Source organism: Equus asinus, chromosome 10, assembly GCF_041296235.1.
Source record: "Equus asinus isolate D_3611 breed Donkey chromosome 10, EquAss-T2T_v2, whole genome shotgun sequence".
Taxonomy (NCBI): Eukaryota; Metazoa; Chordata; class Mammalia; order Perissodactyla; family Equidae; genus Equus; species Equus asinus.
This window is the reverse complement of record NC_091799.1, coordinates 78292863-78316947: the sequence shown is the minus strand read 5'-3', so window position 1 is coordinate 78316947 and position 24085 is coordinate 78292863. Positions and strand designations below refer to the sequence as shown.

Here is a 24085-nt window from a genome sequence, read left to right as displayed (position 1 = left end):
ACTCTTCCCGGGCCAGGACTTCAGAAGGCATAAAGCATTCTCCAATCACAATCCCTTTTAAAGGCAACCCAAGTGTCTGCCTTCATTGCTGTGGCTGTGCTTGAACAAAGAGAAACCCTGGTATACACAGCCCTGGCATATAGTGAGAGCCCAGGAGATGCTCTCTCATCTCAATCAACTGCAGATCAGAATCCCATCAGTGACTTCAGCTTAAAGTGATTCTTTTGGATATCTCAGATGACATGAAAAGGCTTGGCGATCTGGAAACAAGTCCCCTTTGAGGTCAGGGTCACAGTTTTGAGTGTCCCAAAGATGAGTGGTCCCAGTCTAGGTCAGCCAACGTGGGTGAAAACCAAACTAGTCTATCAGCTGGGCTGTTTTTACTATCCTGTTCTCCTGATAGAAGGAAAGAAGCAAATTTGCATGCTTCCCCAGAGGGAGGGAAATAAAAAAAATAAAGGGAAAAAATGGAATGCCCTTTGGTGAGAACAGAATTTGATGAACACGAGAACAGCCCCTCTGTGACCACAGTCTTCTTGCACGTGGTTTTCCCAAGGCTCTGCTGGGGATCCACAAAGCCAAGCAAAGAGCAGGTCAACTACGGGGCCGCCTTCCTCCTACGTCACTGCCGTTCCTCACACGCACTGTTTATATGGCTGCCATTTGTTTATTGGAAATGAACTGGGACTAGGTCCCTGGGAGTTAATCAGAGTCCATGTGCTTGTCCCTTTGTAAATAAGACCACAGAGGAGAATGCTCACATTTCATATTCATGGGCATTTCCAGGTGGCGCTTTGTGGAAGAGGAGCTGCTCATTGTTCACGTGGCTTTTGTTTGTATACTAACAGGCAGAGGCGGAGGATGGCTTACTGCTCTACTGTGGGGAGAATGAACACGGGAGGGGCGACTTCATGTCCCTGGCCATCATCCGCCGCTCACTCCAATTCAGGTAACTCCCACCAAAAGGCCACGGAGTTTTTAATGGTGTCCTACATTATATTTACATTTTTATAATCTGAATGAAATACATACAGGATGGATTCCTGTAGATAAAGGAACAGTGTGTAGTATCAGGTGAGCATGGACCACTTTACTATGTACCCGAGTATCAGGATTGCAGGGTAACCATTGAAACTTGAGTTTGGGAACCTTGTAACTGTTCATTCTTTCAATAGCAAATGCTTCTTGAGCACCCACAGTGTACTGGGCACTGCTGTAGATCCCAGGAAGGCAGCAGCGAGCCAAAGCCGTAGAGTTCCCTCTCTCCTGGAGCTCTTGTGGATGAGATGGGAAAAAGGCTGGGATCTTCCCCCTGCCCCCTGTGGTAAAGACAGCTTACAGCCATGGGAGCAGAGAGAAGTGTGCAACCTCCTATGGGTTCCTAGACACTCAGACCCCATCCTCGTCTTCCCTGAGGGCTGTGGTGACCAGTTTGGCTTACCTCCTCTTCCATGGTCATTTCTCTCCCAACACACGTTGGAAGCCACCTTTAGTTTATGCTTGGTTTTCTGGGAGGCAGAGTTGTGTGGAGGTGTGAGTGTTTTAATTACCCTCATGGAGGTGTAAACGGCACCTGTTTGAGAATAAGCAGTGGAGATCAGACTTGTCCTTCTCCAGGTGTACTGGTTAAGATCCTGGTGGCACCGTTCCCCTTGCCTGACCTTCAACAAATGGCTTAATCTCTCCAAGCCTGCGTTTCCTCCCAGGGCTATCATGAGGATGAAATGACTTAATACACAAAAGTGCTTAGAGCAGGCCTGACCCATAGCAAGCATGCTATAGGTGTCAACCATTACGTCTTTTAATTATTTCAGCCCCAAAATTACTTTTGGTTCAGTTGGAGAAGACTGTTGAGCGTCCCACTTGGAGTAAAATGGGCCCCCATCCTTTGCTACATGCTTTGGTTCATGGAGGTTTGAGCTTAGCCACCAGGATCTGGGGCTGTGGTCTAACCTCTTGGGGATCTGATAGACACCCAGGCGCACTGGCGGTTATTGGCTGGTGGCAGTTCTCTAACTCTGCAACTCCTCTTGAGTGACTCTGATATCCCCCTCTGGCTGAACCTGGCCTGCAATGCCTCTTGACCCCACTCCACTTCACTGGGGTCAGGAGACAAAGGGAGGCCATGAGAGATGGGCTGCAATCAGTGCAGGTCCCGATAAAGACAATGGCGGCCTTCTGCATGGGCAGTCTCAGGACCCATGGGGAAGTGGCATGGTGGCTGTTTGGAATTTGACTGGAAAGGGTCAAAAGTCTAGATGCCAGGCATAGTGACGGTGAGGCACCCTGGGCCATAGGGAGGTTGGGAAAACAAACAAACAAACAAGAATAATGCAACCATCTGAGAATGCTCCCCCCACCCACACCTCACTCCTGCACCGGAGCCTCCTCTGGAAACTGCACCTGCATTTGGGCACAGCTGAGCACAGGTGGCAGTGCTGGCCAGCTTGCCAAAAGGAGTGTGAAGACTGGGGAATTTTTGCATTTTATTAATATTGCTGAGCCTGTTTGGGAGTTGGAGGAAGTCCCCAGAGAAATCCCTGGAAACAGAAAGACTCAAGTTCTAATTCACTGCACCTCGAATCCACTTTAAGCATCTGGTAATCTCTGAAAAGGAGAAGGAGAATCTTAGTTGCCCATTATTTTGTAAGCTGCTGAGAAAGTCAGGTTAAAGAAGGCCCCACATTTAAAGGTTCCATGGGCAGATTAAGAACCACTAGACTGAGATCGTCCCGGGGGGAGGCATCTGGTTTTTCCATTTATAGATTCAGACAGCTCTTGACATTCGTAAACATAACTCTGAGCAGACTGACTCTCAAAGACGCTGTCACGCTGGAAGTGATGTCCAGGGAGTCTGAAAACATAATGAACTGGTTGATCAAAGAATCTTCTTTTCCTTTTCCTCCTCTGCAGGTTTAATTGTGGAACTGGGGTTGCCGTCATCATAAGTGAGACCAAAATCAAGCTAGGGGGTTGGCACACGGTTACACTCTACAGAGATGGGTTGAACGGGCTGCTGCAGCTGAACAATGGCACCCCGGTGACAGGCCAGTCGCAGGTGAGCGCGAGCCTCTCTCTCTGCCCACCCACCTAGCACCCACCCTAAGCATCCTGAGAGGGTCCCACTGCAGACAGCTGAGGCAGACTTGGCAGGATCCAGGCTCCAGATGGGCCATTTCTCATGGTGAACCGGTGCTGCTGAGCTCTGGGGTACTCCTGCTGGTGCCTTCCCCTCTAGGTGGGCTGTCAGGGCACATGTCCGTCCCGTATCTGCCGAGGAAAAGAATTGAATTGGCAAGTGTCATCGCTGTGGGTGCAGTGCACAGGGACATCCATTAGGCCTTGTGCCCAGGGACATGTTGTCTTTCCACAAGGACATCAAAGCTAGGGGTAGAGGAAGGCCCATATTGGAAGACTAGAAGCCCTTATTAGTGCCAGACACAAAGCTTGCTTTTAAGGCAGGGGTGTTGCAATCCTGTGGCTTTAGAAAATTGTCCCAAAAGATTCCCTTGGTTCAGTATGCAGGAATCATCCATCCATCGACCTTTTTTGGGGGCCATGATTATAGGAAGTGGTAAAATAATGTAGCCGTTGGGCTACTCAGCAAATCACCTAAGTATTCACATCTTTGTCATGCTCTGGGCAATTTTAGGATTGTGTTTGGAATAAATAGTTTGGATTAGCAAGCTGCCAAGGAGCCAAGCCTGTAATTATGAATAGGCAGGTGTCTGTAGTCTCTGAGGAAAAATGCCGCAAGAAAGCCTTTTGTATACGTGGATAGATTTCTCTCTGCCTGGCTCTTCACTATTCTTTGCTGGCAAGACATATTGTATAAAAGGTCATGCCTCGCTGATCCCCATTAATCTGGACCCCAGTGGTTCCAAATGAGCAAAGATTTGAATGTAGTGCATGTGAATCCAGGGATGTCACTTATGCCTATATTTCTAAGAAAGGAAAAGATGGGATGAATGAGCTACAGAGTCACACAAATGCCAGGGCAGTAGGCCAATATGATTAAAATTAAGTATGATAAGAATAAAGAAGCTTTGAACTTGGATCCAAAATAATAACATGAAGAAAGGATGGAAAAGCTATAATAGAAGCAACACATGAAAATGTGTTATGATTTAAAGCAAGGAAGTTCAATAAAAGTTAATAAACAGGGCTGTGCGGTAACAGCAAGCTAGAGAAATTATAGGTTGCATTAATAGAGGCATAGCATCTAGAAAAAGGGAGATGACGACCCTATTCTATTCTGGTGACTATGTGTATAGCTTCCAGTGCTCTAATGGTGACTCTAATCTTCTAAAAAGATTGCATTCATATCCGTGATCACACTCCGAGGGCCACAAAAAAAACTAGAGCATGTTCAAATTATAGTCACTGGGACAGGAAGATGACTTGAAATCCCAGGAATGATTGATTGAATGGGCATTCTTGAGTTTGCAGAAAAGAAGATGAAGGTGTGGATGTGGCTTGTCGTCATAGAGTCAAAAGGAGAGTCTTGAGGAAGAAGGACTTACTCTGTGGACCCCTAAGGCTGAAGCCCAATGGGGAGAGCCTCAAGGAGCCAATGTTAGCCCCACCTAACCATATGAAGTTGTGTGGAGGGGCAACAGACTAGCTCAGGAGCCGATGCCCTGTCCTTGGGAAGGTGTTTAACATGGGACTTACCAAGACATTTTGGTAGGGATGTACAAGGAATCCAGCTGTCAATGGGAGCTTGGATTATATGAGTTTTCATATTTTTTTCCAATCCTAAGAGCCTATGATTTTATGAATATAAGAATTCATTGCAAGAAGCAATATAATTTTACAGATACTCAGGGCAACATTTGCCTCCCTACCCCCAGGACTTGCTAAGCAAGTTGTATAGGCAGGACTGCAGATGTGGAATGTTTAATAAACCCTCTTGGGAGAGAGCGACTCTGTCTTAAGTTGGGGTTCTTGAGAAACAGATCTGAGATGAGGAGTCCTGTGCCTGTGATGGATTAAGAAAGTGCTCCCAAAGGAAATGTGTCAAGGAGAGGAGAAGATGGACAGGGGAGGAACGGAAATCAGCGAGAGAGAGATTCCAGGCACAGTTCTCCAGGGTCCGGCTTCAGCCTGATCCCAGTGGGGCGGTCTGGAGGAGAAGTTATCCCTCAGAGTGATCCCAGCCCAAAGCAAGGGCCTTGGACTTTCACGCTTCCACACCCACCAAAAACTGTTAAGGCCTGCGCCGGAGGAATGCAAACTACCAGATCTCAGGGTAAGCAGGCAAAGCAGGGTCCAAGATCCTAAAGGCAATCCTAATTAGAGGAAGGTAAAGGGTGGGCTTGAAGACTATTGCCTGGGATGCTGTGAAGGGAGCCTAAAAGGAACCACCCACCCCTACCATGCACTGAATGAGCCAGAAAAGGAGAAAAGAACTAGCTGTCAGAGCCCTGCCCTGATCCTGGATCAAGGAACAGGGTCAGAGGGAGAAGATGGGATCCAGAAAGGTTGAACTCTGAGGATCATTGAGTGCCACAGGGCACTCAGTTCATCAAATGAAGGCAGTATGCCCAGTGGCTGGCAAACAATTTAATCCTTAAAATCCACTGTAAGTACTTTAAAGCTGCCTAGCTCATATGCAATATACTATTTACAAACCATTCATATCTATTTATTAGGAAAGACAAAGCAATGATCAGATGTTCTACTTGTTAGTAACGAAGGTGTAAAGGATAAAGATTACATTTCAGTGGCTCACATTCCGGACATTTTATAAGTTCTAGCAGATGCCTTTCCCAGCCCCCTTCTGTACCTTTTAATTCAAATGAATGAGATATTTCTGTAATAAAAAATAGAATGACTAAGGGTGCCTTAATTTTGTCCCACCTAATGTTCAGCTCTGCATTTTGAAACCTCAAAACCTACAATCCAGATTGTGGTTTGGTCTAAGATTGGAAACGTCCCTACCTAACTGTAGTAACACTTAAAAAAAAAAAGTTGGATGCATGAGCAAATTTCAAAATATTTTTCAACACAATCTATTTTGCAATTTCCCCCCAACAATGTTTCTTGCAGGATATAGTCTAAAGGTGACTAGGATAGTGAAAGGGTCAATGTTAGCCCACGTGTACACAAAATTAGTAGTATTACCTTTTGAGACACAGAATAGCCCTGTGACCCATCCAAGGTACACAACAAATTGGTGTCCGGACTGGAAAGAGAAAGTTGTTTTTGGATGCCCAGCATGGTACACTGCCTGTTGGGTTGCTCTTGGCTCTGACCTACCTTTCCTTCCCTTCTAGGCATTACAAAATCATCGCTTCTCGAAACACAGCCTTCTGAGAAGCTCACTACGTTTCCTGCGGTAACCGTGGGTTTGATTTTCCAGTAGGTCTTAAATACAGATGGAAGAAACCTCAGGGGCTGTAATACACCTTAACCATTCCCTCCTTAAAATCTGATGTATTTTGGCTTTTGATTTTGTTTAGTGAGTAATGTTTTCACTTTTCTCAAAGGGCCAATACAGTAAAATTACCTTCCGGACGCCTCTTTATCTTGGTGGAGCTCCCAGTGCTTACTGGTTGGTCAGAGCAACAGGAACAAACCGAGGCTTTCAAGGTTGTGTGCAGTCACTCACTGTTAATGGGAAGAGAATCGACATGAGGCCCTGGCCACTGGGGAAGGCACTCAGCGGGGCCGATGTGGGTAAGTGGTTCCCCAGGGGCTTAGGGTGCTCTTGTAGGATTGCCTTTCTGGTGTGAGCCAGGGAAGTGAGCAGCTTCATGGATTGCAACCCTAGGCAGCTGGTTAATGCAGAACTTGAGGAGAGAGGTGGGCCCAAGGGGTGAGGTGAGTGTTCTGCAGACATGATGACCCTGAATCTGAATACCAAGATGTGGTAAACAATATGGCGCACCAAACCCTTGGTTGTGTCCTGCTGCCATCTTGGCTCTCTTCATGAAACGTGGCATGGTCTCCTTGGACAAAGCAATAAGCACTTCAGCCCTTTTACCATTCATCACTCAGTCCAGTGGAAAAGCCAACAAAATAACGTAAGAAGACATTTCATGTGCTCTCTGCTTCTAAGGGAAATGGTGAAGTTCTAATGCTTTTTGTTGTTGTTGTTGTTGTTGTTGAGAAACATTCACCCTAAGCTGACGCTCGTGCCAATCTTCCTCTATTTTTTAGTATGTGGGCCACCAGCAAAGCGTGGCTGCTAACAGAGAGGTATAGGCCCACACCTGGGAACCAAACCCAGGCCACCAAAGCAGAGCGTGCTGAAGTTAACCACTAGGCCACTGGGGCTGGTCCTCTAATTCTTGACCACTGTGCCCAGCACTTTCTCATATGCTCTCTTATTTACTCCTCACACTGACTGTGGGAAGTAGAAATTATCATCATACCTATTCTATGCATAAAGAAAGTGGGGCTTATAAAAGTCAAATGACTTATCCAAAATAGCAGGCAGAGCTAGGATTGTTTTATTTTTTCTATTTTCTTTTCTTTATTATTATTAAGATTTTATTTTTTGAGCAGTTTAAGGTTCACAACCAAATTGAGGAGAAGGTGCATAGATTTCCCGTATGTCCCCTGCCCCCACACATGCATAGCCTCCCCCATTATCAGCATCCCCCACCAGAGCAGTACATTTGTTACACTTGAGGAACCTACATTGACACATCATAATCACCCAAAGTACACAGTTTGTATTATGGTTCACTCATGGTGTTGTACATTCTATTGGTTTGGACAAAAGATAGTAACATATACCCATCATTATGGTATCATACAGTGTACTTTCACTGCCCTAAAAGCCCTGTGTGCTCAGCCTATTCATGCCTCTCCCTCCCCCTCCCACCCCCAACCCCTGACAACCACTGATCTTTTCATATTCTCTATAGTTTTGCCTTTTCCAGAATGTCGTGTAGTTGGAATCAAACAGTGTGTAGCCATCTCAGATTGGCTTCTTTCAGTTGGTAATATGCATCTAAGCTTCCTCCATGTTTTTCATGGCTTGATGGCTCATTTCTTGTTAGCACTGAGTAATATTCCATTGTCTGGATGGACTGCAGTTTATCTATCCATTCACCTACTGAAGGACATCTTGGTTGTGTCTAAGTTTTAGCAATTATGAATAAAGATGCTTTAAACAGCCCTGTGTGGGTTTTCTGGGTGGACATAAGTTTTTAACTCCTTTGGGTAAATACCAAGGAGTGTGATTGCTGGATCATATGGTAAGAGTATGTGTTTAGTTTTGTAAGAAACTGTCACAGTGTCTTCCAGAGTGGCTGTACTGTTTTGTATTCCCATCAGGAATGTATGAGAGTTCCTGCTTCTCCACATTCTTGCTTGCATTTGGCACTGGCACAATTCTGGATTTTGGCCATTCTAGTGGATGTGTAGAGGTATCTTGTTGTAATTTGCCTTTCCCTGATGATATCTCACGTGGAGCATCTTTTCATAAGCTTAATTGACATCTGTATGTTATCTTCTTTGGTGAGGTGTCTGGTAAGGTATTTAGACCATTTTTTGTTTGTTTTCTGCTGAGTTTTAAGAGTTCTTTGTATATTTTGGATAACAGTCTTTTATCAGATCGTTTGCAAATATTCTCTCCCAGTCTGTGGCTTGTCTTCTCATGCTCTTGATGTTGTCTTTCATGGATTAGAAATGTTTAATTTTAATGAAGGTCGGCTTATCCATTATTTCTTTCATGGATCGTGCCTTTGGTGTTGTATCTAAAAAATCACTGCCTTACCCAAGATAATCTAGGTTTTCTCCTATGTTATCTTCTAGGAGTTTTATAGCTTTACATATTACATTTAGGTCTGTTCCATTCGATTTAATTTTTGTGAAGGATGTAAAGTCTGTGTCTAGACTCGTTTTTTGCATGTAGATTTCCAGTTGTTCCAGCACCATTTGTTGAAAAGACTAGGATTGTTTTTAAAGCAATAAGGGCATTTATTCCATCACTGAAGGCAACAGATAGATAATTCTAAGGTTGGTTAATTCCATGACTGTTTTAGCCTACTAGGGCTGCCGTAACAAAATACCACAGACTGGGTGCTTTCAATAACAGAAATTTATTTTCTCACAGTTCTGGAAGCTTGAGACACAAGATCAAGGTGTCAGCAGGTCTGGTTTCTCCTGAGGCCTCTCTCCTTAGCTTGCAGACGGTCACCTTCTCACTGTGTCCTCACATGGCCTTTTGTCTGTGCTCCTGGTGTCTCTCCCTCTTCTTAGAAGGACGTGGGTTAGATTGGGTGAGGGCCAGCCTTAGGAGTTTACTTATCCTTAATTGCCTCCTCAAAGACCCTATCTCTCAAGTACAGTCATATTGGGAGTTAGAGCTTTAACCTACAAATTTTGAGGGGACACAATTCAGTCCCTAACAGCGACTCAAGGATATCAGAACACTGGGTTGGTGTCTCTGTGATTCTCTTGCTTTTCACTCATAATCTCAAGATGGTGCCAGAATTCTAAGCATCACATCCTCACATGGCGTTGTCCTTGGCAAGAATGGGCAAGTCCCATTCTCAGGTCTCTTTTCCCTCCGTCTCCAAGATGATATTTTAAAAGAATGCACAGGGAATACCACGTGCCTACTACCTAGATTCTGCCATCCATTTTGCCACATTTGCTTTACCACGTATTTCTCCATCCTTCTCTCCATTCCTGGGTCAGAGCTAGGATTTGATGCTCATGTCTCCAGGTGCAGCTTGTCTGTTCTGTTGCTGAAATTAGTTGAGCACGTACTATATGTAGCCACCATTCTAAACTGCTTTAACCTTCCCAAGATTCCTACGAAGTCAGAATTGGGATGAGCCTTGGTGTTTACAGATGAGAACTGGTCACATAGAAGAGTTCAGTAACTTGCCCAAGGTCACAACAGCTAGCAAGTTGCAGAGCCTAACTGTGACTTCAGCCATTCTGGCCTCAGTGCCTGCCCTCTTAACCACATCTGCCACATCAAGGCTCCCAAACTGGCTTCAAATTGCTTCCCTCCATCTTGCTCACTCCTAAAGGTGATACCATGGTTAAAACTACAAAAGAGGCAGTTTACTTAAAAGGAAAAGATTACTACCCATATGTTACTCCCTGTGTTATTCCCCCCCAATTGATCACTTAGTCAAAGCAAACAGTAAACAGCAACAACTAAAACAATTATAAAAGTATCCACTGTGGTAGGACCATGTCTCCAAAATCCCTCTTCCTGGGTGTCTGTGATGATACAGAAGGTGAGCCCCAGCAGGTCTGTCGAAGTCTGCTGTGGTGTTTAAGAACCTGGACTCTGAGGGCAGACTGCCTGGATTTGGCAAATCAATTAACCTTTTTGGGATTCAGTTTCCCCATCTGTAAATAGTACCTACCTCCTAAGATTATTTTGTCCGGATGAGTTGCGGTGCATATAAAGTACTTAGAATAATGCCTTGCACATAGCGAACATGGTAAATATTTCCTGCTATTAATATTGTTATTAGTATTCTGACACCATTTATCAAGCAGGGTATAAGTTGTTTCTTCTCTCTTCCTTGACCTACAGGGAAGCTGCCCCAAAGGACAGCTCTGGCAGTCCCAAGGCTGCGTGTTAATCTCTGACAGGTAGTTAAGAAGTTGCAAAGTTGAGCAAGGGCTGATTTCTGACAGTGTTTTAAATTCTCACACAGTGCGATGCCAACCTCTCCATTGAGCAGGTGGCACCAGGAGAGCCCACCTTTCTGGCTCTGTGCTCCCTGGAGGAAGCTATTGGATTGTTCAGTTTCTCTCTATGAACCTGAATGGCAGGCATCGGTCACATTGCCTTTTTTCATTTCTTCTCATTTTTTTCCCGTGGGCTACAAGAGTGGGCCTGGTTATCCTTCCTTGACCTCCATATTTGCTGTCCTTCGAGTTGTCCTCCTAAAGTTCAAGTTCTTGTAAGTTAAATGCAGTCTCATGATGGGGAAGACTTGGCTTATGCAAACAGCAGCAAATTTCTGGTGGAGTTACAGGCTGCCAGAGGAGGTGATGACAGTTGCAGAGTCACAGTTCCTCCATCTGATACTGCTAACGTGGCATTGCCATCTTCAACTACAACTTTTTCTCTGCTCCCCCCTCCATCCTCACCAAACCTGTTTCCACTCCTCAAAGGGGCCTTTCATTGCTCAACCCCTCCCACTTCATCTCCTTCATTAGACTATTCCCAGCTGTTGGACTCTCTGCAACTCACTTTCTAGAATAGTCAGAAGTCTCAGCAAAATTTTGCATTCTCTGGCCCAGCCTCGTCTTTTCTTATTTCCACCCAAATTCTCAAACCTAAACCACCACCACTCAGTTTTTCCAATCCCATCTTGGATCTCCACACCCTGCTGGAGCAAAGTCACAGAGCCAACTCCCCAGGTTATTCCGGACTCAAGAGGTCTTCCCTCCTGCCCCTTACTTTGTTATCTTACATTAACCTACACAACAGCTGGCATACAGTAGGCGTCAGTGTCGACAAAAGTTGTTTTATATATTGATGATGAAGTCCTGCCAGCTCTCTCTACACGTGACTTTGTGACCTCCTTCCTCCCACTCTCAGAGTTGAAGGTTTTCCTTGTCTCTAAAACTATCCTGTTCATCTACACTCTGCACCCATCTTTCCCTACATCCCTGGAACCCTGCTGTCAGGTCTACACTTGAAAACGACAAAGTATACCTTGGATGGGCCTCTGTAATATGTTTAGTGAAGAGAACAAACCCATCTGATGTTGAACCTCTCAACACTTTTTACTCCAGGCCACCGTCCTGTCCCTCATAAGATTGTCACTTTGGATTGGGGATTCTGGAATACACACGCTGAGCTATCATGGAGCCCTGCCTCCCCACTCCCTGTCCCAGACAGAGGAATGGACAGTTCAGCCCAGCTAATAAACTTAGACAGCTTAACTCCTTCGATGCTTATCTTGCTTGCCTCAGCTTTCCACCAACAACGCAGCAGCACTTACAGTGATTGGGGCCATGCAAATTAGAACACTTTTAACATAAACACCGTGTTGACATTGGAGGGGTTGAAACACACTCTTGTGGGGACAAAAGAGAGATGAATTAAAGCAGAGACAACTGAGTCATCCCCGTCAGTGGTCATAAAATTGCCCAACAATTTATTATTTGATTGATTGTGTCCACCATGTTTTAAAGAGTCTCTGTGGCTCTTTATAAAGAACAAGCCAAAATCAAATTAAAATGGAGGGAAGATGCCACTTATCCTGGAAGCTGGTTTGCAGTTGTGCAGAAGTGCAAATCAACAGGAGTGAGGACTGAACTGTATGTATTCAGAACCATGAGCTGTCGGGGTGGTGAGCCCCGGCGTCTTAGACTGGCTCACGTGGTGAATCGGCTTTGTAACTCCCGTTCTGTATTTAGGGGAGTGCAGCAGTGGGATCTGTGATGAAGCCTCGTGCATCAATGGCGGCACCTGCACAGCGATCAAAGCCGATTCCTACATTTGCCTCTGTCCCCTTGGATTTAAAGGTCGACACTGTGAAGATGGTGAGAAAGAAGCAAGTTGATGGCGATTTCTGCCTGCATTGTTAATTCATGTTGATGTAATTTGTCATCAATGTACTTTTAGCAAAGCTCCATATTTTTTTATGGGGTTAATGTTGTTTAGTTGGGAGGGATGGGAGAATCTTTTCCTTTCTTTTTTTTACCAGGTTAGAGTGTCTTCGAGTGTCAAAGTGTCAAACCAATCAAAGATATGTTCATTTTAAGGTGCTTCTGGGCAAGGTGGGCTCCTCTTGGCCTTCAAATAACTTTGAAAAGCCCATATTTGTGTGGTCTATATCAGACTGAATTTGAAGCATTTACAATTCAAGCTCCTTAGAATATCTGACAGTTTCAGGGAAAACGTTGGGAAGATAATACACAGAAACATTAACAATGTGATGGGACAAAAGTGATCTTGTTTCTTTTTCTTTGTACCCTTATGCTGAATTATTCTACTTCTCAATACTGTATATGTTGATTATATAAAATATATAGATACATGTATATATACCTGTAAACACACATGTACACACAAATGCACACATATAATAATGGAAAATTTTAAAAATTTGAAAGATTTTGGAAAACCGTGCAGGGTTGAATGTGTTTTAACTTTTCCACTAGTGATTCAGATTTGGGCCTAAGACACCATCCTGGGGAAAATTTTGTTTAACACTATATAATCTCAAATCTCATGTCCCCTAGAACAAGGCGTATGAGTCAGGGTAAGCCAAAACTATTACATACCATCTCATATTTCTGTAGCCCAACATAATGAAGGTTGATCCTTGCTCACACCACATCACTGCAGGTGGTGTTGGCAATGGGGTGGCCTCTGCTCCACACAGTCATTCAGGGATGCAGGCTCTTGGCTTCTAGTGTCTCTGCTAGGGCGTTAGAATTCTCCACTGATTCCTGCATCCAGCCGGTAGGTGAGAGAAGAGAGAGTGCATGATGCATGGAGGGCAGTTTTAGGGGCCAAACCTGGGGTGCTATATAATACTCCTACCCACATTGCACTGGCCAGAATTCAGTTGCACCATCCATCTAACTTCATGGCAGCTGGGAAATGTAGTTTAGCTCTGTACCCAGGAGGAAAAGAGCATGGCTGGTTGTGTCACGGAGGGATTTCTAACAACATGCTTCTTTCTTCAGCCTTCACCTTGACAATTCCTCAATTCAGAGAGTCCCTCAGATCCTATGCTGCAACACCCTGGCCACTGGAGCCCCAGCATTATCTTTCCTTCATGGAGTTTGAGATTACATTTCGGCCTGACTCAGGTGACGGCGTCCTCCTGTACAGCTATGACACGGGCAGCAAAGACTTCCTGTCCATCAACATGGCAGAGGGTCACGTGGAGTTCCGCTTTGACTGTGGCTCTGGGACTGGTGTTCTCAGGTAAGGGCTGAGACCTTTGGGGCCCTCTTTCCCCCAAAAGCCAAATAGTAGCTGCTTTGGAAAAAGACGAATTTGTCATCTAACAGTTTGCACTCTTCCTGTCTTCCCTACACAGTTATCTTTTCTGAAACCTGTACTGATTCACACAGATGCCATGCTTCCCATTGGTCATGCTCTCCTGGTGGCACAGTTTCCTTTTCTCAAATAACTACCCAGCAGGTAGCAATTCTCTGCTTCAAACCATAGACAATGGGCTTGCTTCAGATGGGGCTAAATTGCTTTCATTTCCACCTCCAGTCAAACAATGCCATCAGCAGAAACTTGATGAATTGTAATTAATCAGCACCTTGCCTGGAGCATCATTTGGTGGGTGCTCAGCAAATATATGATGACTAGTAAAAAAGTATTAACAGAGATTTAATGAAGAGAAATGTCCTTGGTAACCTCACTTGAAATGTTTACTTTCCTCTTGCTCTGTTTCTTTGATGGTAACTGGTTATTTAGCAAGTCTCTTACCCTTCTCCATGTGAAGAATCTGACGATGAATCATTAGCAGTTGTATGACCCATTCCTGACAAATATGCTCAAGAAGCCTGGGTGATGAGTGGTTTCAATAGCATGGCAGTAAAATAGGTGCTTCTAAAGTACCTGCTGGTATCTGCAGAATTGGTTCTGAGTCATCAAAACGTTCCTCCTGTTATCTAGTTTGTACTATTAATTTACCTAGCAGATCGATTGTTCCTGTACAGTGTGTCAGTATCTTTGTGAATCCCTCGGGGCCTGTGGCTGGTAAACCAGATGTTTTTCTTATTTGTTTATGTCTCTGTTTTCTTACTGAGTTCCTCCCATGGTAGTTTTTATCTTCAAGCCAGAGCCCTGCTAACCTACTGCAGACGTGCTTCTTGTTCCTACGCTTGGTGGAACGCGGCAGAGTCTTCTCTTTTGAAACTCACTATGATGTTTTGTTCGTTGGTGCCCTACAGCAGGAAATCAGCTAGTCTGTTGTTGTCGCCTTAAAAGAAATTGCGGGCTGTATTCAATCACCATTCATATTGCTGGACTGTCATTTTTAGGAAGAGTATGCGGGTGAGATGTTACAATCTTGCATTGCCCTAAACTGCTGATCATTTTTCATGGCTGATGGGAAATGCTTACTGTGTTGGGTTTCAACAATTTTTAGAAAGGGCAGTTCATTTTTGTCCTTATGGCTGAATTCCTACTCATCAGTGACACTTCCCACCTTGGGGAATGGACAAACATTTTTTGTACCTCTGGTTATGGGAAAACATCTGATGTCTCAAGACTACTTTGGTGGGTATTTAATTGATTCAATTTACATATGATTATGCAAAACAGTCCAAGCAATTTACTTAGAACTATTTGTCAAGCTGAGAAAGGGAGACACCTTGAATATCACCTCGTACTTTCCAGTGGCTTCCTCCAGGAAAAGAATGACCAGAAAGAGCCAAGGAAGGGTCGGGGCTCATCAACCCTCCTCCTGGACAGATTGCACCCCACACCCTCCACTTCTGCAGTGGCAGCTCCAGCTGTGGGGTCACAGACACATGGGACCCCAGAAATCCAGCATTTCTCTTTTTCATGAATTTGTGCCTATTTTTGACAAGAGATGTTTTTAATTTTTTTTTAATGTAAGTTATTCTTTCCCTGCCTGCCAGGAAAGGCACCTGGAAAAAGAATTTTTGAGTATTAGATATGATGAAAAGGAGTCAAAGTCTCAGAATTTCCACCCGCTCCTTTGTCCCATCCCCTCTCCAGTTAATCAGACAAATGTCACCACTCTTGGTGTTTCAGGTGCCCCTCTGGAAGATGTGTATTTTGAAAACCATTTCAAAGACTTCCTGTTTAATTAAGAAAATTCAGTGAAAGCCTGAACTTTCAGAGGAAGCCATGGAATTGGCCAAATCATTTTAATGTTAGGAGAAGGATAAGGTGGTCAAATTCATTATGAACTTGATTCAGAAATCGAGACAATTGAAACGAGCTCATGATGGCCATGATCAATATAAGTGTGCTGAGCAAGGCAGCATACTGACAGGGAGTGACCTCTGCAGGACAGGAGCTCGACTAAGGCGCTGTTAGTTATTATGGAGACGGGCCGCTTAAAAAGTGCCGCTGGTTTCTTTATTGCATATTGATTTAGTCAAGGTGATTAAATTCTAATAGCTAAGGACAAATCAGAAAAGCGTTTGCCAGAGCAAAAAATCGAGTGAGGAGGTGGAAACCTTTTAATAATTGTGCCCATTGGTATTCCTGATGGTTTTCTAAAGATGATCCAGGACCAAAAAAATAATTGGGAGGTTCAGTGAAGGCCAGGAACTAGACGTCATTAAAAATACAAATGCAATGATTGTACTCTTTTTGTACACCTCACTATAAAAAGTAGTGTGTAAAACTCCTATCAGTATCATTTAAACTTCAAGTCCTCCCACCTTGAATTAATAATTGAATTTTTAAAGTAATTTTAATCCTTTTCACAGTATCAGACAACATGGAATTTACCCCGCCCCCAACATTTTATTATGAAAAAATTTCAAACATACAGAAGAGTAGAAAGAACTGTACAGTAAACATCTTTATACTCACCATCTGTAGTCTACAATTAACGTTTTGCTGTAATTGCTTTATCCCTGTCTAGCCAAGCTTATATCTCTCCATCCATTCATCTTATTTTTTTTATTCATTTCAAAGGATGCTGCAGACATGAATAGACCCAGGAATCTGTGTTTTACACCCAAGCCCATATAATTTTCTCTTCTTCAAAGCTTGTGTGTAACTATAATCACATTTACCTTCCTATCACCCCTCATCTAGAAAACCGGACTCATGCTACCCACATTTCAGACTTGTTATAAAGAATAAATGAAATAGTAAATGCAATGCTCCTGCCAGGAAGGGGTCCAATAACTAGAGCTAGCATTTCTGTGTTTACTAAGAAGGAATGATTCTTTTCCTTTTGCCAAACAGAGTGAGGTGCCTAAGGTTGGTATGAGTTTCATCAGAGCTGGATTGATAAATACTGTCCATCACACCAGTGATGCTAACCCACGCTCAGTCTCCTTCCTTCAACAGGAGTGAAGACCCCCTCACCCTGGGCCACTGGCATGAGCTGCATGTATCTCGCACAGCGAAGAATGGTATCTTACAGGTGGATAAGCAGAAGGTAGTGGAGCGAATGGCGGAGGTAAGAAGGACACACCTTTGTTCCTGATGGTTAATGTGAGCTGGGTTACTGGTTTTTCCCTGTCCTGGAGAGAAAAGCAGCAGTGTAATGGTTAAACATATGGACTGTAGTGCCAGTCTGCCTGGGCTAATACCCCGGCTCCCCACTGGGCAAGTCACTTAACTTTTCTGTTCCTCAGTGTGAAGGGGGATGATAATAGTAGCAGCCTGATAGGGTGCTTGTAGGGATTAAGTGAGCCAATATGAGTACAGCACTTAAAAAAAATTGCCCGCCACCTCCACTCTTCACTGCCCACCCCCGCCTTTGTTTATGTGGGTGGATAATGTAGACGGTCAGAACACAGACTCCGAGGTAGGGCCAGTGGTGTGGGGGTGGCACATCTGCCAAAAACACAGGCTCTGAAACCAGACTCCCGGGGTTCAACATCTAGCTCCAGTGTTGTGAACTCAGACCCCAAGTTAGTGTTTTCTCATCTATAAAATGGGGAGAATGGCGATAATAATAGTGTTTGCTTCATGGAGTTGTGAGAATGAGAATAACTATATTTGTAAAACACAACAGAGCCCGGCATACGGTCAGCTCTATGTAGCTGTACTTATCGTTCTTAGTTCATATGTAGCGTACCATCATGACTTCAAGAGCTCAGGACTTCTGCTCAAGTTTATAACTTTCTTCCACGATTTTATTTCCAAAGTCACATCCAAAGGACAATGACATTTTTAAGAAGAGATAAGAGAGATCTGCTTTAAACTATAACCAACTAGGATTCTGCACACGCACACAGATTTACAGACCCCTAGACACAGGGCATTTTCTATGTGCCAGTATTTTCATCCCCAACAATCTTCATTTTGTGCATCGCAAGATTTAAAGAGGGTGTTGATGAGTGTGACTATTCTGAAAAGCAAATGGATTGGTTATAAAAAAAGACTTTGGGTGGGAAAGAGGTATTTGGCTGAGGAAGAGAGAAGAAAGAAGGACTCACATGTCCAAAGGCCAGCCTCAGGGACGGCAGTGGTGGGAGGTCCTGTCAGAACCAAAGGCTTCCTTAGGATTACAAGAATGCCAACCTGGGTTCTGCTTCAAGAGGCGAGCACCCTTCAGACCTAGAAAATGTTCTAAATGTATTCGTGGAAAGAAGAAAGGAGGGAGGGAGGGAAAGAAGGAAAGGAGGAAGTTGGATAAGGAGAAATGGATTTTAAAGGGAAAACAGGAGTCACTTCTGGCACAATCAGGAAAATTCTAATAGCTGACCTTAGTCCAAGACAGAATTAGCAGTTCACAAGTATTGACTTGACTGTATGTTGACTTAAGAATATAAATTCAAAAAAAATTGTATCTCTCTAGGCCTTAGTTACAAACAGCTGTAAAACAAAAACAGAAGTTTAGGATGGAGTGTTTATAAATAGTAGGGTTAAGGCCTTTGATTATAAATAAGGAACTTTTCAAGACACAGTGTTTACCATTGGGATCCTACAGTGAAGAGATGACACAGAGGTAAAAACCGCACCTCAGAGTTTCTACTACCACATCAGGGAATGAGAATTAACCCAGTATGGCATAACCAGTGCCCTCCCTATTGGCTTTTTGAATGGCTGGAGCTGACTGGAGTGCTGCCCACTTGAAAAGCAAGGTAAACATGTGGGAGGGAAGGTGTGGCTATTCTGTGTGCATTTGAGGGTGGTTCTTTTGAGGCTGCTCAGAATCAGGAGTGGGAAAGCCCCATGCTTGAACTCTGGGGTTGAGCCTTAATCAGATCTCCCTCCAGAAGATTCTGCTCCCAGCTGTCCGTACCTTGCTCAAGGGGTAGTGTTCTTAGAGCTTAGACCCGGGGAAGGGGTGAGGATTAGAGAACACTTCCCGGGGATGACCCAGGACCTTGGCCCCTAAGTGTCCAGACTAAAAGGGATTGCTCAGCCGACTGCACTGAGAAATACCAACAGCCCAGAACTATGAGTCAAGCAATGGCAGGACTCAAAGAGAGGGCAGTGCTGCCAAGGGCTTCAGAAAACCCCAACCAGGGGGTTTGCTCAGGTTTTCCGACCACTTCCAGCTAAACAGGAGTGGCAGATCCAGACACGGAGCGCTTCACTTCAGAAGGCCCCACTTTGGTGGGGTCTGTTTGCTTCTCTCCTGCGGTCCTACGTGGGTGTGGCAGCTGCAGCCCTGCCTCTTGTCAACAGGAGGGTGGTGGGGGAGGATTCTGATGAGCGGCCAAAAGAAAAGGCCCTCACCCCACGAGGCCCCACCCCATTCACTGGATGGGAGTGTAACTCAAAGATTTTCCAAACAGCCTGCTTCTCTGAAACCCCTTTGACCCTGTAACCTTCCTCCTTTTCCTTTTATTATCTTATATTAACTTTCTGATAAGAGCAAAGACAAAAGAAATGGGAGCCTGTGGGTGTGTGGTGACTGTGCCTGCCTGGTTCTTATTCCATCTGCCACAAGAATTCCTGAAAGCCCTTCTGCTTCTTTGATGACCACCCCACCCCCCACCCCAGCCTGCAATTAAGTAAGAACCCTCGAAGCTGCCCAAAGATTATCAAGGGAAGGCAATCCAGTCTGTAATCTAATCAAGACCCTGCTGCAGCTACCTGGCTGGACTCCGTCTCTGTGAGCGCTCCCCTTTCTGCGCTGCCTGTCTCTTCTTCTCCATCCCAACCCAGCCCAACCCCACATCCATTCTCCTCCTTCTGGCCAGTGATCTTCCCAAAACACAGATCTGACTATTCTCTCTCCTGCTTAAAACTCGTTGCTTTTTGGGTAGAGAACAAATTCCTATGCATGCACGATCTGGTCCCTCCTTGCCTCTGCCCTGTACCCACATTCCCTCCAAGCCCTGGCTTTGTCCAGTTTCTACAATTCTAACTCTTCCTTGATGACCTCCTAACTCTCTATGTCTGGGGTAGGGTATGAGACACCCCACTCCACCACCACCAGGTGCACCCATAGCCACCTGGACGGTCCTCACAACGCCACTGCCACCTGCCCACTTATTTGCCTGTGTCTCCCCGACTGTAAGCCTCTGGAGGGCAGGGACAGGTGTGTCTTTATTGTTGTTTGTCCAACAGTTAGTGCCTGGACATAGTAGGTGCCCAATAATATTTGTTAGATTAATGACTGAATGCTGCTACCAGTGGTATTTCTTTTGCCATAAGTCAAAAGAAGCAATAACTTATGTTACCCAAAGTGTGTGCATCCCCAGAGATCTCAAATTTTAGCTTATCTCTGTATGTTATCTTAGGACATTTTAACATCTCATTTAAGGCTCGTGTTGGAAGGAATTTAGACATCAAATATTACAACAGCTTGTTATCTAGCCCAGCTGTTGGAGTTTAGGCTGTCAAAATGACCAGAAGCAGAGGATGTCTTTGGGGATTGACAATGGGGTGTTCTCTGGGAATATGGAAAGATTTTCTCTGCCTTTTGTATTTGATAGCAAGGAATGCCTCCCACCCGCCATGCCTTCCTTTCCTCTTGGCCTCAAAGTCTATCCTTACCAGTAGCAAATATGACAATAGCTGGCCATACTGGAATGTGGATGATGCATCCCACTCTGGGCAAAGTGGTAAATTAGTGGGATCAGAGCTGCCAGGACAGGCTAGACTGTGCTACACTCAGTCACAATCAACCCCAAAAGATCAGCAGCTTATAATAAGGGTTTATTTCTCACTCACACTACATATCCATCAATGGTTGGCTGCAGCTTTAATCTGAGACCTAGGCTGAAGGAACAGACGATGGGGGAGGAGGACACAGTGAATCACTCTCTGGCTCTGAAGCCTTCAGCCCAGAAGTGATTCATTTCTCTTCTGCTTGTGTTTTATTAACTAAAGCAAGTTACCTGGGCCCACTTGAGAGGGACAGGTTGGGGGTAATCCTCCTGCAGAGACTGGGATACAGCCAAAGAATGCTGAATACCTGTGGTAGGTAACGCAGTCTACCACGTTCCTCCTGACACATCGAGGAGGCAGCCATTATGATTCCCATTTAATGGATGATGAAACAGAATCTCAGAGAGCTTAATAAATTTACAAACATTCAAACGGGTAAATAGCAATGCAAAACAATGTGAAAGTTAAGCCAACGTGTAGACACGTTGTCATGATGAGTCTTCAGGCTGTCTCTACCGTTTGGTTCCCTAACCGGGAGCCAAAGACACATTTAGTAGTCTTCACTATCTTTCTTGAAGTTATACCATGTTTTGTTTTTAATTTGTTGGCAGGGAGGCTTCACACAAATTAAGTGCAACACGGACATTTTTATTGGTGGAGTCCCCAATTACGACGAGGTGAAGAAGAACTCTGGCATCCTCAGGCCATTTACTGGCAGCATCCAGAAGGTACACTCTTCACTTGCTCATGTTTATTGTGTGACCTTGACTGCAGACAATGAAATTGAGAACTGTGGTCAGTGAAACCTGCTACATCCCCCAAAAAAGCTTTGAGAAAGTTTTAACACTTTTTCTTTTTTTGAGGAAGATTAGCCCTGAGCTAACTGCTGCCAATCCTCCTCTCTTTGCTGAGGAAGACTGGCCCTGAGCTAACATCCATGCCCATCTTCCTCTACTTTATATGTGGGAAGCCAGCCACAACATGGCTTGCCAAGCGGTGCCATGTTCACAGCCGGGATCCGAACCAGCGAGCCCCGGGCAGCCAAAGCGGAACATGTGCACTTAACCGCTGTGCCACCCGGCCGGCCCCAGTTTTAGCACTTTTAAGATTGTATTATTTAATGCTCATAGTGTAGCCTTCCAACCCTACTTTCTAATAACATCTTATTCTGGGTCTATGCCCAGCAGACATTCCATGAATGCAACTCAATGAAGGTAAATCTTTACAGCAAATCCACCAAAATATCCTGGGACTGCTGAAGGAGGCAACTGGCATCAGTTCACTGCAGATACTTCTAGAAAAGGGAAGGAGGTGAATGGAGTCTCATAACTCTTGGCTCTATGCTTCTCTGTGAGGTTCCTTTCACTTTGCTCAAGGCAAGACCCAGCTCTCATTCCCACCTCCATCATCATCCCCACTCCCACAGTTTAGCAGTTGCTGTCCATCCATCATGTAACCAAGCTCTTAAGAGCATAAAGAGTCCTTCCGTAGAAGGTTCAGAAAAAAACCACTCAGCTAGTAAAAGATAAAGGGTGCTGATCCCAATCATATTTGTCTCTTATTCCTTCTCTTGGGGCTGCCCATGATTTCTCCAGTTATGAGAGTATGGTCTGTCTGCAGCAGATGTGCAAGTTGACATACCAGATTTCTGGGACCACCAAACACTGGGAGAAAAAGGATTTGAAGGAAAGCATATTTGGTTCCCGGATGATAGCGTCATCCTGATTTCCTCTAGCACTAAGGGCGGAATGTGGGCCATTGATCCTTTTCAGACCTGAGGCAAAGAAGGAGGGAAGCTAAGATGAAGGAGGGACAGTGAAAGAAGATCCTATCATGATTTGCACATCCGGGTACTGGGAAGGACCCCTGGGCCTGTGTCCTTCTCCTCTTGTATCCCAGCGTTGGGCCCAGAAAAGGGACCCAGTCAATATTTGCTGACTCTGATATGTTTCCCTTTGTTGCTGAACTGTGATGTCAGTGACACCTCAGTTCAGACCATGGTCCCCCCCATGAGTGAGACTGGCCGTGTTTAATCATGTGTTTGAAACTCTCACTTAGGAAGCCTGCTGAGATGCTAAGAGTCTTCATCCCCCTCCCCACGCCTGCCAGCCTTTGACCGCCCCTTCACACGGCACACACAAGCCTTTCCTCCTCACTTCCTGGAAAGGCCACCCTCCTCTCCCAGTGACCGAGTCATCGACTGGGCCATATCCTGCAGTGACCAGTGCCGTTCTGGGCTTGTCTCAAGTACATATGACTCAGCTTCACAGTCCTTCATTGCAGCATGAAAAGGGGGGGATTGTAGAAGGATACTGGCTCCTCTCTAGCAGCTTCTGAGGTTCAGGACTAGGGAAAACTGTACTCCCAGCTCTCCCGATACTCTCCAAGGACTAGGCAAGCCTGTGGAAACAGGAATTAGTGGCAGGAAGGGCCATTTCTAACCTCTAAGGACCCCCTGCACAGTGCATGCTCCCCTAGGAGCTGTTCTCAGCGTCTCCGAGCTCTGCAAAGTCTGTATGACATGGAAACACCAGCAGCTCAAAGTAAATATACTCTCCAAGTCAAGGGCTAAAAACATTGGGTCTGTTTATTTGGGGCTGAGGAGACTAGTAACCTCTCCCTATAATTCACCATTTTCACTGGAGCCCCTTTGCAGGGAAAGGAGAGTGAGGGCCAAGGAGCTCTCTTGTCCTGGTGAATGTGCACAGCAGTGCTAAGAATGTGACCTGAGTCACATTCTTTTTTCTAGTGGTGGGGAAGGGGATGTGGATGAAAAGAATCCGAGAGTTTCAGGGAAGGAGGACAGCAGGAGCAAGTGGGACAATCGGGGAGGCCCCATTGATGGAGTTTGTGGAGACTGCATGAGAACATTAGCCAGGAGGATATAGCAGTTCAGCCAGAAGCTTCTGCCGATTCCGTGCCACCAGTGCCCTCACTCCTCCTTTGCTTCCTACCTGCAGAACACTTTATGTATTCTTCCCTGCTGTGCTTTATAGCAGCATCTCTCAACCTTGGCTGCATCTTAGAATCACCTGGGAAGACTTTAAAAGTTACTGCTGACTGGATCTCACCCTCAGAGATTCTGCTTCAATTGATCTGGGTAGGGCTGGGGTGTTAGTATATTTCCTAAAATTCCCCAGGCGATTCTAATAGGCAGCCAGGTTGAGAACCCTAATTTTGAAGTTACTGGAACTTCTTTAGGACCAACCTCCCTGAGTTCCCTACTCTTCCAGAGGATGCTTTACTCTCAGTAGATTCTCCCGAGGGCCAAACATAATCACTTCATTTCCTGCATCACTTACAAGACTATAAAAGCAGCAAATGGACTTTTGTTTTCCAGGGAAAGATTCATCCTGAGCTAACATCTGTTGCCAATCTTCCTTTTTTGTT

General features: G+C 45.0%; 1 protein-coding gene across 3 annotated transcripts in view; it reads left to right on the top strand.

Annotated features, from left to right (window-relative positions):
• Window positions 1-24085, top strand: part of EGFLAM (EGF like, fibronectin type III and laminin G domains) — a 172765-nt gene that overhangs the window by 125808 nt on the left and 22872 nt on the right. For all 3 annotated transcript variants that reach the window (XM_014831261.3, XM_044779406.2, XM_070519746.1), the window contains 7 exons: window positions 849-949; window positions 2914-3058; window positions 6492-6681; window positions 12358-12483; window positions 13636-13879; window positions 16970-17081; window positions 21307-21423. In XM_014831261.3, coding sequence (XP_014686747.2) covers window positions 849-949; window positions 2914-3058; window positions 6492-6681; window positions 12358-12483; window positions 13636-13879; window positions 16970-17081; window positions 21307-21423 — 1035 coding nt within the window. The remainder of the gene's footprint in view (window positions 1-848; window positions 950-2913; window positions 3059-6491; window positions 6682-12357; window positions 12484-13635; window positions 13880-16969; window positions 17082-21306; window positions 21424-24085) is intronic.